The 16,435-nt window shown below is 42.6% G+C and overlaps 1 protein-coding gene across 1 annotated transcript in view; it reads left to right on the forward strand.

Annotated features, from left to right (window-relative positions):
• The window catches only part of klf5l (Kruppel like factor 5 like), a 29,760-nt gene that overhangs the window by 10,566 nt on the left and 2,759 nt on the right, over positions 1-16,435 (forward strand). The window contains exons 2-3 of the mRNA XM_080483521.1: positions 3,281-4,211; positions 5,480-5,539. Coding sequence (XP_080339647.1) covers positions 3,281-4,211; positions 5,480-5,539 — 991 coding nt within the window. The remainder of the gene's footprint in view (positions 1-3,280; positions 4,212-5,479; positions 5,540-16,435) is intronic.

Below are 16,435 nucleotides of genomic sequence, written 5' to 3' on the forward strand. Positions count from 1 at the left end.
CAGTTATGTAAAGAATGAGCCACGGCCTGCACTCAGGGCTGAAGCTGACAAAGGTCCTTTAAGGATGGATGTCCGGTCGGCCGGAAGTGTGGAAACTCCCCCTGGATCCTGTAAACCCGAAGGCAGCTGATAAGAAACGTCGTTATCGGGCCGAAGCATTCATAGCGGAGCAGTTGTACGTGTTCTCCAATTATTAACTGACTCCGTCTCTTTCTTTCTTCTCCTCCATCGACACACAATACTCAAACTGTAGTTCATCAACCAGGCCGCTTTGAGGCCGCCAGGTCTGTTGTTTAATGGATCCAGCTCGCGCCAACCGCCCTCTTTCATAAAAACACTTTATCTGTCGCCTTATGCAAGAGAAAAAGGTTTTCTTTGTTTACGTGGAGCCGAAGGTGCCGCAGCTCTTAAAGCCATCAAGTCCTAATCAAAAAGACGTTTGGAACCAGAGGAACGGCTCGTGTGATTTATGAGTTAGTGTGTTTTCATCGTGCGGTTCGCTAAGCTTCGGCGTCGCTCTGAAAATATGCAAATCAGGAGTGTTTCAGTGTCTCAGTCTCGTTATTTCTATTTTCAAACAGATAATTTAAAATGTAGAAACCAAGGCAGCTTAGTGACCACAGCCAAAGATCAGACGGGTGAAATACACAAAGAATGAAAAAAAAAAAAAACACTCAAATAGTTTCAACGACTATATTTGGGCTAAATCAAGGCTGTGATTGGACCGTCCAATGTGGTCCAATGATGTCCAATGTGGGTTGTTATTGGACCGCCATTAGACGGTCCAATAACCACCTAGTTGAATGCAGACTGCACAATGTGTGAGTTATGACCATTTCTTTCTTTGGTCGCCAGGCATTGAACTTCTGGAGCCTACACAGTGAAACCTGCCACTTTGATAACTTTTGATTTCGTGAATACAACTATGTACATAACTAAATGTTTTTTCAGCGCCTTTATGTCAAAGATTAAAATCTACAGCAGGAATTGATGACTGTCCTTTTATCATCCTGAGTTGGATAAGCAGTGTACAAGATGGAAGGATATGAAATATGTTGAATCACTTTTTCACCAGAAAGAAACGTCCTAATGGGGACGTCCTTCCAACGACCTGCAAAAGATGGTTTTTCGCTGGTGCACACGTCTTTATGCGTGTGCACCACAGTAAAATACCTTTATCCTTCTCCTCTGTGGCTTCTTCCTCCCTCACATCAACACCTCATCAGTCCAATTCAGGAGGCGTCTGCAAGTTCTCAGTCATGACTTTTGCTTTCAGGGCGAAGAAAATATGAATCGAATCTGTAATAATACTTGAATGGATCGCTTTGAGAAATAACTTTAGATTAGACTTTACATTGCTCGCAGTCCATCCAGCCTGTGTTGGAATAGAAGAGCTGCAGCTGGACGGAGGAGGGAGGTTAGACAGAGAAAAAACGCAGCCACACTTAAAGTCAGAAAGAAACCAGAGGACTGGAGAAAACCTCACACAGGCAGGGAGAACATGCAATCTCCATGAAGAAAGACCCTGGAATCCAACCAGAGCTATTCTGACTCTGCCGCATGTTGGTATTTCCATTTCTCACCACTTTCTGTGCATCGACATCTACTCTGTGTCGCAGTCAGATCAACGTTGACGATCGTTTTCTCTCGTGTCTCGTCCCTCTGCTGCCTTCTCTCTCTGTGTGTGTGTGTGTGTGTGTGTGTGTGTGTGTGTGTGTGTGTGTGTGTGTGTGTGTGTGTGTGTGTGTGTGTGTGTGTGTGTGTGTGTGTGTGTGTGTGTGTGTGTGTGTGTGTGTGTGTGTGTGTGTGTGTGTGTGTGTGTGTGTGTGTGTGTGTGTGTGTGTGTGTGTGTGTGTGTGTGTGTGTGTGTGTGTGACATTCATCTGGCAGCTCTATTTTTACCTGCCTGTGTTTAGGTTTCACTGTGTCGTTCTCATGCCTTCAGCCTTTGTTGTGGTTTGATGGAGTGACTTCTTTTTTCTTTTTTCCGCCTCTTCTTTCTCTTCATGCGTCGAACCGTCACCACGCCCACCAAGGGAACTCTCCACCTGTGTCTGTGTGTCGGCGGCCACGTGCACAAATACAAAATGTTTGCAATTCATTTTCAACATGCACGGTGTGTGTGTGTGTGTGTGTGTGTGGTCTCGACTGCATGGATTCTTTACAGCTCGTGCACCTCTGAAGGAGTCACTGTCTGCTTCATAGACTCTGAATAGCAGCCACACAAACACGCTGATGCACAGCAGTTAATCAGGGATAAAGATCACATAATTCCCTGGACTTAAACACGGGGGAGGACCTGTAGTTTAGTTTCCTCCGCGCTCTGCCTGTCCCGTCCTGTCGCTTCTCAAAAGTCCAGATTTCAGCACACGTTGTCTTTGTTTTGTTTAAGACCCGAACGGGTTTGTTCGTTTTTCAAGTCGCGGCTGCTGTTGGTCTATTCAGCCGCTGCTTTGTGTTGCTGTCATTCTAATCCTGACCCAGGACAGCCACACAACTTTGAATGTGCTTGATTACTTTTACATTGTAGTGTGTATTACTGTCAGAAAGGTTGTTTCTAAGTATTTTAGGCATTTTCAAGTGAAAACACAAAGGTTTCTTAGCGTTATGGGGGGAACTTTCTCAACGTTATTTCAGCTTGTTCACAATTGATTTCTTAAAACGTTGCAAGAAATACTAACAATTTCAGGATGCATCGAAGTCGCCAGGATTTTAGACTTTTTTTTTTTTTTATCCTGGTCCAACTCTTTTACAGTAAACAGTTAAGTTGATTCTACATATACGGCATGCGAACTATATTGTTTTCAATGTTTCTGCCGTTTTCTGTGTAAACAGAAATCGTTTTCAAAACTCTGCAGTGTAAACGTGAAACTTTTCCAAAATGCAAAATCAATGTGTTTTGAAACATTGTGCAAATGGAGGCTAAAGTTTTGATGTGTAATGTGATTATACTTGAACATCTATCATGCTAGAATCTGAAAAACACAAATACTCTCTTTAATCGCTGAGTGACACGCCTTCAAATACTGCAGATATGAAAACATGCAGCAACACTGTCATGAAGCTTGACGGAGGTGAATTCCCTCCTCCGGTGTCTCTTCCTAATCCTCCTCATGGCGGTACGTCCCGACGCTGCCACAGAAACATGAGATGGGAGGAAAGGCAGGGTGATGGGAACAGGATTTTCATATGAGATTCAAGAGGAGACGGTGTCAGATAAAACATGACGGTTTCTCTTGTACTGTCTGTAACGCACCTCCTCTCGTTTGTGTCTTTCCAGACTCGACTAGAATTGGACAAATACCTTCCTCAGATCAACAGTCCGCTCCTCAATCCTTCTATCGACCTGAACGACAAGAAGTACCGACGCGAGAGCGCCTCGGTCGTGGACGAGTACTTCTCCGATGACAAACCCAACACTCCCTACAGCCTCAACATCAATGTCATCCTTCCCAGCACCACTCACCTGCGCACAGGCCTGTACCGGTCCAACACCAAGACCCTCACCCCTCAGCAGATCAAGACCGAGCCGGGCCTGGAGGTGCCCTGCTCACTCTCGAGCGCCACCCAGGCCCTGCCGGACTTCACCTCCGTCTTCAGCATGCCTCCGGTCGTCAACAACGTCTTCATCAAGCCCGACATGAGCTCAGCAGGAGTGGTGAGCGTCTCCACAGCGTCGCAGCAGCAGCAGCAGCAGAGTCTGGACACGGATCTCCACATCGGCCCGCAGCCTCCACAGCCTCAGGTCTACCACATGCCCATCAGCAGCTGCGGCGACCTGACCATGACGCTGTCGCACAGCAGCCCTTCGGCGCACGGCTCCTCCGGCAGCAGGACCATGCTCAACCTAGGCGGCGTCGCCCTGCCCACGTCCAACGGCGGCTACATGCTGCCGGAGCACCAGCTGCAGCAGCACCATGGCTACTACCAGATCTCGCCCAACGGCGCCCCGCACCACACGGCGCCCCACAGCCTGCCACCCTCGCCGCCTAACTCCCAGCCGGGCAGCCCGGACGGCCAGGCAGAGCTGCACGGCTTGGCGCATCAGCCGCCGCCCTACCAGCACACGCTGGGAGGGATCAAGCTGAGCGGGCTGTCGGCTCACGCTCTGCTGATGACGCACGGCCAGGGCGTCCTGACCGGACCCAAATACAACCGTCGGAACAACCCCGAGCTGGAGAAGAGGAGGATCCACTTCTGTGACTACCCAGGTCTGTAGAGAGAAAACCCTCAACATCGGCTCTGGTTAACTCACTGGATATAGCACAATGTTGCAGCAGGGGGCGCTAGTCATTCTGCCGAGGGGGGGTTTTGTGGCGGCCCGACCAGAAGGCAACGTTTACATGACAACAGCTACTTTTTGAAAATGACCCGTATAGATGATGGAAACGCTGCTCCTGCACATGAGCACCACAGCTGAAGTAAATAGTTGTTCTGCACATGCTCAGTAGCTGGAAAATCAGAACAACGTTTTCTCCGTGGTGTCATGAATCCCAGTCCATATTCTCCTGGATTTGGTGCTTTTATTTTGGCAGTCACAGTAATAACAATCCAACTTGGGGGTCTGTCCACTAGAATGTCATTGTTCTCCCGTTGTTAATGTTTAGAGCCCGTTGTTCTCTGCTACATTTGTGTGTGGTTTCACGACAAAAACAAACAGCACCCACTAGTGGCCTGGCATGAAAATCAAAATAGTTTTTAAATTGTTTCCATATAAACGCGAAGCTTTTCTTTAAAGAAATTTTGAGTTTTCACCTGAACTTTTGTCATGTAAACTGGCTTTAAGTTCTCGTCCAATCTGCCCAAAATTAATAGCTCAATAATAAAGCAGCTGTCCACAGCTTTCACAAATTCTTATTAAAAACAGAGTCAACTTTCTTATAAGTCATTTTACCCTGGAGAAAAAAAAAACTGGTCCTGTACTTTTCATTCAATCAAAACTGAAAGTTAAATAAGATTTACTGTAGTTTCCAGTTACACAGAAGGCTTTAATGTGGAGCAGCAGATACGACCCACGAGTGTTCAAACTGTTTCAGGATTCAATCTCAAGCTGTTTCACACAACACACATATATAGTCCTACACTCCACAAATAAAATCCAACAAAATCTCCTGCAATGCCACTGAATAGATATTTAAAACGGGTTTCATCAAAACCAATCTAACAAGTTGGTCCATTCTGCTGCCAGTGTCGTTCTTTTGGAATCCTGTGAAACACACATATGACAAAGTTACTCTGCATGAAGCCAGACTGCAGAAATAACCTGCAGCAAAAACCTCATGAAGAATTAACTTTATAGTATTTTTTTTTTTATGTGTTGAATTGTTTAAAACTGTTTAACCAACATGTGTTTGTTAAACATTATTATCGAAAAAATATGATCTGTGTGTTTATCCAGGAATGTGAATTATTTTCTATTTGAATTGTCTCTTCCTGTGTGGTTCTTCTGTCTCATCGTCGTCCTCTGGTTTCCTCTCAGGCTGCACCAAAGTTTACACAAAGAGCTCTCATCTGAAGGCACACCAACGGACACACACAGGTAAGAAAACTGACCTTTTGAAATTCTGCTGTCGGCCACAACATTAGAACCTACAGCTGATGTGTTGTCGTGGCGGGGAGGGAAGAATCAGGGCAGCGACTTCAAGTGAAACCGCAAAACTTTCGGTGCGATTTGGGCGTCCGTCTACGTGACATCGGTGCTCGGAAACGCTGAAAACACAACTGTCTGGAAATGGCTCACAAGGTTAAACCTTTCGAAAATTGCTTGGACTCCGTCTCCTTATTGACAGACAAGATTGACAATAACAAACATGGCGGCTTTCAGAGTGTCATTACTCCTGCTATAATGCTAACGACACCGTTTTCATCATTTCTGCCGTTTTCCTGGAAACGGACGTTGTTTTGTAAACTTTTCTAAAACGAAATGCAAAAACGATGCATGTGATAAAGATGTGGCCTGAAGCACACAAACCCTCATTTTGAATGCTCTTGTTTCAACACTATTTTTATGAGCTACTGTTGCTCCAAATCATGATTAAGTTTTTCTAAATATGTAATTCAGTAAATTAGATTTAAAAAAAAAAAAAAGTTTTCTGTTAACCCTCTTTCTTTTCCACCAATTTTGTGAACTAACAATATCTAGCTTTGCTCGCCAATATGTTGGACCCAACCAATATTGTAACGGCCGTTAACATGAATTTTTATACATAAACGAGCACGGGCACTTGTTAGAGCGCACACCTTTGCCAACGCCTCATTTGTCACCATGGAAACCAGTGGATGACAAGGTTATTTGATCGACCACACCATCATTTGTCATGGTCCTTTGAATTACTTCATGTTGTCACTGATGTACACACAATTTACAATTTGAGTGTGACCCCTCCCTCTGTTCTTTGACCCTCTCACCACTCACCAGGGTAACGACGTTACTGCGTCATGTGGCATATCTGAGGATAGGGATTTTAGAACAGAACATTCTGGCCTTGGGTTCACATCATTTGGATTAGAACTGACCGTGTTATGACAAAAATATGTATTCGTGACCTGAACTTGACCTTTGACCCAGTGTCTCATTATTTAATGGGACCATCCTTTGGATAAATACAAACCATCCATGAAAATGTCCTGCAACTTGGGTGAATAGTTTTTGCGAAAGCCACGGCAACAGACGCTGAACTCCTTTGATCCCCTGCATGAGGTGCCTCTCCCATCACATTGTTTGGTACATTGTTTCTCAGTTTTTTAGGATTTATTCATGAACGCTCGGCTAATAACATCCCCAGGTCTAATCGATTGGTCCTTGGATGATGACAAATCATCCGTGAAGATTTAATGCAATTTGGCTGAGTAGTTTTTACGAAGATCTGGTCAAATACATACATGCATACATCCAGACAAGTAAATGAATACACGCAGCCAAATACATAACCTTCGCCACAATGTTCTTTGGCGAAGGTAAAAAGTCAACAATAATAATTTTCCCAGTGACACCCTGAAGGCCCGTCACGTGAGCTGAAGATCCACATCTGGGCCCTCGGGCCTTATGATGCCCACGTCTGTTCAATCTGTTTCTAAAACTTCAACTCAATGAGTGTATTGACTTCCTGTTTGTTTTCTTAGTTTTTATGTTTATCTTTTTCACTTTTTTTCCCAGACCATGACCAGCTTTGCTCACGCCTCCTGTCTTTCTGTCCAAAATTGTTTTGATTATCGGGATTTAAACCTGCAAACAGCCTTTATAATGCAGTTGTTTTAAGCTCATTTATTTACACATACTTTCTCCCTTCACCAGTTTCGCTACACCCACTAACAATAATACAGACCAAGAAAAGCACAATGAAAAAACAGCAGTGACTTTTGTCCGATTCATAGTTTTTGTTTTTTGTCGTCTGCTGCATTTCTGCGTGCTCGTACCTGTCCTCAGAGAGGGAGAGAGAGAGAGAGAGAGAGAGAGGACAAAGGAGGGAGGGAGGAGAATAGACGAAGAAAAGAGGAAAGACACACTGTTAAACCGAGGCCAAACCAGTTACTCCTGCTTTTTAGTTCCTCCTGGAGGATGAAGGAGGAGGGTTTCTGAGCGGGGAGAGACGCTGGTTTCGATGTGTTTCCCTCCTGCAAGATGAAACCAGCGGAGTCCCGACAGCCTCGGACCTCGATTTTGGAGATTTACATATATATATATATATATATATATATATATATATAAAAGCTACAGAGCTTGTCCAGCGTTAAAAGGAACGAACACGTGAATCCACGAGCAAATAGGGATAGATCTGTGTCTGGGCTCATAAATGAGATAAGATAAAGGTTTATGGATCACTGTGGGGAAGTTGGGTTGTTGCAGCAGAAGACAAACAGACCCTAAAGTATGCGGTGAGAATAGTGAACACGATGATCGAAAGTGGAGAAGTGTCACAAAAATACAGTCAATGAAAACTGTATGTACAAAAAACAGTGTAGGAGACTGAATAATTCAATCTGCAGTAACTTTCCGGCTCAAAACTTCTCATTAGGAATTTAAAACTGCACTATAGAAAATTTGAGTAATACCACATTGGAGCATGGGGTGGCAGTACTGAGTCAATCTGAAAGTTTCCTACGTTGGTTGCAAGCTCGTAGCTCCTGAGAACTTCAGGTTTTGTTTTTTAATTTACAAGCTCTCTTTCATGCGACTCACTACACCATCTTGTGGTTCAAAATGGTACGACAACACACCGCTAGCTTTTACCATCAGTAGAAATCGCTGTAGATGCGTAGACATTCTTAAGATTGATGATTATTATTTCAAAACTCCAGAATATTGAATATCTTTAGATAAAATCATGCATATTATATTTTTTATAAATGATGAAAAGAAAGTAGTTTGTAGAGAGTTCAAGATTTTTGTAAGAATCAGTTTTGAATGAGTTTTAAAAAGTTTTGCTCCAGTTGAAAGAAGCAGTGAGGTCATATCCCCGCACGAGATGTTTAGTTTTTGTGTTTGTTGGATTTTTGATGTTTAAAGGTGCAGTACATAAAATTTAAGTACCGTTACCTTCAGCCATGAGGTGGCAGAAGTGAGGCCACCTCATGGTGAGGCCAGACTTAATATTTCATTACCTGTACCAGTACCTGAACACTCACTGAAATACTATTGTAAGAGCATTTTAAGGGTCAACTTCTACTCTACACCTTGTAAAGTGACATAAATACCTAATTTACATCACAATGTGCCATTTAGCCATCCTACATTCTGTTGGAAGATTAAAACCACTGGCCTAAATTTAACACATTTTTTGATTTATAGCATAACATTGTGTTTAAATGGGAGATATTTCTCGCTGTGTCGGTCAACCTATGATGAGCGTTGGTCATTTGCCCAACAAAGTTCTACTTCATTAGCTGGGTGAGCCAGCTAGATTACATGCTTTTCGGTTTCTGTGGGTTTTATTTTTACTCTGACGGTGGTGGCTGAACGACTGTGGTCTGCACGCCGCCGTCTCTCCTCCCGTCAGATCCTCTCAGTCCGGTCGCACCGGGCCTGTCTCGTCTTGCTCAGCGTTCGGTTAGAAATGACTCACGACATGATCCCGTTTGGAAACATTTCACTGAACTGCAAGAAATGTCAAAGGCAGATCAAGACCGGATTACCAGAGTCCCTCCCACAGGCTGACGTGTATTGACACAAGTATTTTCTGCCATAAAACATAATGTTTGCATGGAATACATCTTCAATACACGCCATGAAAAGTGACAATGTGTTCACAGTCCTTTTGAGTGGAGTACCTCTGGGTTCTGTTGTGGGCCCCCTATTTTTTTAACTGTTGTTTGTAAAAGGCGTCACGTCTGAAACTGTGACGATTACAGGCTTTATGAAATTATTTTTCTCTTTTAGAAATGTGGAACTCCCAATTGCCACAGACATAAAATAATCCACTAATCATGTAAAAATATGCTGTTACACATCAAATTAAACTGAATGTAGAAGCTTTTTTTTTTTTTTTAAAAATCTATCCATGCCATGATCCCTGAAGTTTCCACTTTTTGACACGCACACATAAAATACACACTAAATAAAAGATTCCATAGTTCGTGAATGTCATATATGAACTCAAAGCATCAGTCGGTCAAAACAGAGTAACAACCAGACACGTGACAGAACAAGAGGGAATTTTCTATTTTTATTGTTTTTTTGTGCACTTACACAACTTTACAAAAAGTTCTGTAGTGTTTTGGGGGTTCGTTTACTGATACACTAAAAACACAACTTTTTTAAAACACTCTTGACTCCATCACCCTGGAAACGGTGGAAACTCAACTTTTTGAAAACTCCAAATGTGTTTCTGTAGAGATGGGGGAAACTCAACTTATTGGAAATGCTTCCCCTCCATGAACACAGGCGAAACACACCTTCTCTGAAACGAATGGCTGTGTACTCCCATTATGCTACGCTATGTTTATAGCGTGTTGTTCACCGCTGTGTGTGTGGTGTCATTACAAAAACAACCAACAGCACCCACTAGTGGCCCGGCATGCTAACTACATTGTTTCCAAACGTTGCCGTCTGACCTTTTCTGAAACCAAAACCCAAAACGACGCGTTTTCACTGTAAACGTTGCGTAAACGTGACGTTGGTTTAGAGCTAATTCGGTTTCTCCACATGTAGTTATGTCATGTTATGATTAAACTCCCCACACATTTATTTTCTGTGCTCTGCGGGAGATTTAATCACCATACAGAGAGAATAGATCATCAAAAGGAGTACGACACATTGACCACAACGGGATATACTTACATCCACAGCACACACTTTCTGCAGATTTAGTCCAAAACTCGACACCACTGCCCTCAGTCCCCAGCTGGTGTTTGCCCCCAGGATTACTTTCTGAATGTTTCTCAATCTTTATCTTCTCCTCTGTGATGAATGCAAACCTGCGTTGGTTTGCTTTAGTCTTAAACTCTGCTCACACCTTCAAACCCAACAGGACGCTGCAGTTGGTTTCTTATCCAGAACAAACACAATACGATAACCTGACCCACATTATAGCCACTTTACCTTCGATTTTATTTACCACCTCGCTCCAGACGCCATGATTATTTTATTAATAGTCTAATCATTACCAACCTGAACACTGAAGGACTCGCTGATAAGGTCTGCTTCAGTCTTTGGACTCATTTAGAACAAAATACAGATTGAGAGCCCTCCACCCACAATCCCTGTTTTCAGGATTAAACTGCTGGATTAGGAAGTTTATTCTAGTTCACCTCAGATTTTATGTGTGGTTGTGTTTATACGATATGATAAGACTTTGTTTCTGTTATTCACCTAGCAGTAAAGATCGAAATCCTGTTACTGAATCATTTAACATCATTTTCAAAGCTGGCTTCGACTCAACACATAATAATTAACTTTCAGATTGAGGCTTTCTTTGCAGGCTTGAATCAATCAGTGTCGAGTTTCAGAAGTGCAACAATTAATTCATGTTCAATACGATAACTACACAGTTTCTGTGAAATAATCTGGATTAATTTCTTTTCTCACTCATATTGAACATTTAGTCATTTTGAATTTGCAGAGCATGAATATCACTCACACATTTAGGTTTACGGGCAGTGAACCCATGCATGCACAGGGAGAATGTGCAAAATCCAAGACAGACTCAAACCAGAGTCTGTAACGTTGTGAGACGAGACTATTTCCCACTACGCCACAGTGACGCCACTATGTTTGAAATAATTTGTCAATTTTGACAAATTAAAGAAATTCTTTGAATATCTTTAGATGTTTTTTTTAATCTTTTAGATTATTGTTACCACAGTTCTTTAATTCAAATGTGTGAATCCCTTCAAGTCAATGTCATAAAACTCTTGTTTTTAAACAAGTGCTTCACATTTAAAATGGAAAATGATGATTAAATAATTAAAAAAACAAGAAAAATGGAAAAGCTTAAGTCAGTCCAATAACTATAATTCAGCTTATAAAAGATATTGAGCAAATATTAAAGGAGTCATATTATGCAAGTCTGTCCTCTCTGTCCCTGGCTTGTTTCAGGTTTTAAAAAGTGTGTTGCTCCAACCAGCCAACCAGAAATCAAACCCTATATAGTGTCATCAGGGTTCAGCCAATCCCAATCAAGGTAGGCCCTCCCTTTGACTCCTCCCACAATCAAGCAGCTCTGCTCTGGCACATGGCACCACGAGAGGAAGTACGTCCTTCTCTTCCCAAGATGGGCATGTGTGGGCGGAGCCAGTCCAGCTCACACAGACACAGCAGATTCTGAATGCAGCTCCTACGATCCAATATTTAAATGGAGGAACATCAAGGAAAAGCTGGATTTAGGGTAATAAACTTTGAATATAACGTTTTTGGACCAACGAGACCTTGAGAATGTCTTCAAAAGCTGGATAATATGACCCCTTTAAAAGATTTGTCACAAACATTCTCCGATTCTGTAAAAAACGTGTGAGACTTCAGGAGATCACAGTGTTTCACAATCTCAGGTCTGGGACCCGTTGGTCGGGCCCCGGAGATCACGAAGGGTTCCGAGGGCAAGTGTCAAAGATCTGTGGGTTGTGGAGCAGATGAGTGTTTGTCTTCACTGTGACGTTCCAACCAATTCAAGCTTAAAAACATGTAAATATGAGAAGTTTCCAGGAATGGGAGCTGTTGATGTGCATGTTGATAAAGAGCCTCGCTCTCTGCCCCTCGATCAGGATAATCTGCCCCTCGATCAGGATAATCTACCCCTATGTCGGTGTGTGTGTGTGTGAGTGTGTGTGTGTGTGGCACTCCTCCAGCCCTCTTCACAAACACTCACAGAGCTGATAAAGTTAAATAAAGTGTTGAGGTTCTCTGAGACGTTTATGAGCCTCCAAGTGTTTGTTCTTTGACTCAGATGATTATAAAACTGCTCTTACACTCTTGATGGTAACACACTGGATCCCTGTGTGTGACGGGCATGGTGTTACACTCAATAAATAAAATAAAAACTAGAGAAATGAAGGAACTTGTCTTGCTGGGAGGGATTAGATGTCACATTTTGTACAAAAACTAGCTGTAAAATGAAACGTTCCCTGTGAGTGAAGTTTTCCTGTATAAAGTACACAGCAGCCTGTTACAAAAGCCTCTTTGTTTCCAGTGATTGATGCACTGTAGCTGAATGCTTTCCTCTGTGTGTTTTGTTGTGATTGTGTACGGCTCCATTGTGGTTCATAGTGCGAGCGCACATTAATGGATGTGTGTGTGTTTGAGCCGGAGGGAGATAATACTTCAGAGTTTTCCACCTGATCAAACAGCTTTGCATTCAACAGCATTCAGACTTTAGGTTCTTTCAAAATAAAAGACCTGACCAAAATTATAGCTTTTTTTTTTTTCTTCAGGAAAAGAGAAAATAAGAAGAAGAATAAAGACACAGGGAAAATTAAGAAATAAAAAGGAAATGGGGGGTAAAGAATAGGGAAAAAGAAGTGGCGCGGTGGTGCAGTGGTTTGTCCTCTCGCCTCACAGTGAGAATATGCGAGTCCAACAAACATGTACCGAGGGTCCCTGGGCCCCCTCCGGCTCCGCCCGAGCGCTGCTCTGTGTGGCTGCTGCCAATGGATCAATTCAGGAGGAACATTTTCCCCTATAAAATAAAAAAGGTAAAAAATAAATAAATCAGAAGGTAAAAAAACGTTGTAAAATAGCTCAACCTGCTGGAAACAGCCAAATAGCTAAAGCAGCTAGAAGAACCACGGTGCATCGAATGGTTAAAATCCATGGAAAAACATAAAAATGGCCACAAAAAGTAGAACTTTAATAAAATATATCTAAATATATGAATGCAACATCAGCAAAGGAGTAAATACTTTTTATATTCAGTGTCTCTGAACACCTCATTTGGCCTGAAACCTTTTTCTTCAGATCTTGAACCTCCATCAGCGTTTTTGATGGTTTTATTGGTAAAAACCTGACGAATGTCTCCGGTAACTGAGCGCCGACCTTTGTACCGCGGCGAACTGGAAGCTCGGGACGGATGGATGGAGTCGAGCTTTTCACCCGACCGCCTGCCAGCTTGTTACCGAGTATATACACCAGTCAAGTGTGTTTGCTCTGTGTGCCTGTGTCGTATTTCACCGGCCTGTTTGCCGCCTTCAGGGACAATGACGAGCGAGGCCGCTGCGCTTTTGACCTCGGCAGCGCCGCCAAAGAGCAGAAACCAAACACACCTGTGGATCCGAACCTGCTGCACGCTCTTCTAGAGCCTTTAGAAGCTGCGACGTTGGATTGTTTGTTGTGTATACACTCCATTAAAAAAGACCTTTTACCCTCAGTTCCTATTAGACTGAAGAGAATGTGATATTTTAGAAGCATGTCGTTACAAGATATGTCTTTTTCTAAGAGGAAAACTCCACTCAGCCAATCAAAAAGCTTTGGAAAAACCTGAAACCTGCCCTTGTTGCTCTTTGGACTGCTGCGTGGTGCTCATGGCCGTCACTCCGAGATCGACGGTCAATAGCAGAAGTTATCTAATCGGCACTAACGGGGCCCAAGCTGGTAATGAGCCCTTGATGACCCTCATGGGTAAAGAGAGTCACGCTCCCTTCATGAAACCCCAGGAGACCCTCAGAATCGGCTTCTTTTGTTTGTCTGAGTTTTGGATGAAGAAGAAATATCAGACGATGACATGTTCCTCTTTTTTTCTTACATTTTCTTTCTTTCTTTCCCACCTCATGTAGAAACTCTCAGTAATTTGAGGGAACTCATACTTTTGCTAAATAAATAGTACGCAGTCGTGTTTTACAGGAATTTCATGCTTGAAATTTGACTTTTATTTTTAAAATGCATCTTTGTCATGTTTTGACATCGAAACTTGTCGAAGGTACCTTGTAAGAACCGACTTGCCTGAAAAGAAGAACCCAACATACGTATGGTCATGATTATCCAGCTACTGAGCACAACAACTAGTTACTACGACCTGTGGTGAACATGAGCGGTGGCAACGTTTCAGAAAAGTTGCATTTTCCCTTTAACCAGAGAAAACCAGCCCCCCCCCCCCCCCCCCCCCACGCCCCCGCTTCTACTGAGACTAAGTATTTTCTAAATGTGGTGCAGAACAACTGCCGTGGTGCTCATGTGCAGTATCAGCGTTTCAGAAAAGTTACGTTCTCTCTCGTTTCCACGGGTTGTCATTTAAAAAAAAAGATTTCAGTGTCTCCCAGCACCATCGTCACATAAACAGAAAACCCAAAAATGACGGAAATGTTCAGTTTTCACTTGAAAAAGGCATCATGAACTGTTGACCTTAATAGAGTCGGACCAGGATTTAAAGAAAAGGATTAAAAAACATTTAAAAAATTACTAAATCTTTTGCAAACGTGCTGAAATATTGTTAAGAAATAATAGAAAATGTGTTTTCTCCTCAGGAAAAGTTTCTTTTCCGATCACTTTACTGTTCTCAGCGTTACTTCGCGGCCTCGAGTCTCACTGCCACCTACTGGACAAATTAGGAACTGCACATAGTTCTCTCTGAAGATTTCCAGATTCTTTTGTCCCTCATTGATTCCCGCGCAGTAGTTTCCTCCTCGGCTCTGGAAGGAGGACATTTCTCTGCTCGTTGTGTGCAGACCTGCTCCGACTGTAACGTCATGTCGGGCGGAAATGTCAGCGTTTGGGTGCGGTGAGACGAGCGTGGCACCGACTGTCATCGTGCTTTCTCTCCGAGCTCTGTGTGCGAGACCGCAAAGCACCCTGGGAGAAGTTAATATTCACCCCTTCATCCATTCTTCTTCTTCTTTTTTTTCTTTTGTTTTTTAAATGAAAAAGCAGCACGTTCCACCGTGAGTGATTCTAACCAAATCAGCCGTGTTGTTTCCCACTAATGAAGCGGATCCATTTCCCTCCTTTTCAGAACTGCAAAGCAGCAAAAACATATTTGCATGTTTGAATCTTTTTGAATATTTCAAATCGCGGCATGTGACAGAAACAAATCCAGAGAATAACACGAGAGAAGCCCTGAAACAGGAGAAGCGCCGGGGGAGCGGCAGGAATCATCAGACGGGCTCATTTAACCGTTTTTCATCCTGATTTTACAAAGTTTCCTCTGGACACAGTCCACCTCCAGAAACAACTGGAAACGCTGTGTTCTGTGTCAATTTAAAATAAATAACTTTCATTTGTTCACAAAACTCTAATCCAGTCCTCCTGAAACTGTCATAAGAAAAACTCATTTCCTTTTTACTTTACTACACGTTTACTTTACTGTCCAGACGGTCGTAGGTTTGTTCATTGAGAGCTGGTGTCTTCATATTAATGCTTATATAGTAAAATTCAAGTCATTAAATTATCACACTCACAATTATGCATAGTATAATATGCAGTAAAATTCTGTGAGTCCATGTTTTGTACCGAAACAGCAGTTTTTATAGGATAGTGGAATAAAAAAATAATAATAATTTAAATTTAGAACACGGATAAGGAAAATAGTACACTATATTCCAATATTAATAATAATGAAGTAAATGAAGGCCCAGGAAAGACAAAAGATGTATAGATGAATAAAGCTGGACCAGTGTCAACAGTGTAAGTACACAATATATACAAGGCAAATTGTTGGGTCTGTTTTCCCGGTTCAGCAGACGGCTGTCCTCGGAGTGAAAGAGTGAAAATCACAGCATGAAGTTTTTACTTTAGAACACGTTTACACAACATTTCAAGTAAAAAAAAAAAAGCGTTTTTCATTTCAGAAAAGTTTTTGCGTTTTCACTGCAACTTTTTGAAACCAATGGCTCTTTACACAGGCGACAGAAACACTGAGAACGACGTAGTAAGCATGCTGGGCCACTAGAGGGAGCTGTGGTCATCTCCTGATGATGCATGTCGGTTACTAGTGTTTTACCCGTTTTCAAAATATCCCCCGTTTCCACGGAGTGGCAACGTTTGTACGGAATGTGGTGCGCGGCAGCGTTTTCAGCA

Source organism: Lipophrys pholis, assembly GCF_963383615.2.
Source record: "Lipophrys pholis genome assembly, chromosome: 16".
Classification (NCBI taxonomy): domain Eukaryota; kingdom Metazoa; phylum Chordata; class Actinopteri; order Blenniiformes; family Blenniidae; genus Lipophrys; species Lipophrys pholis.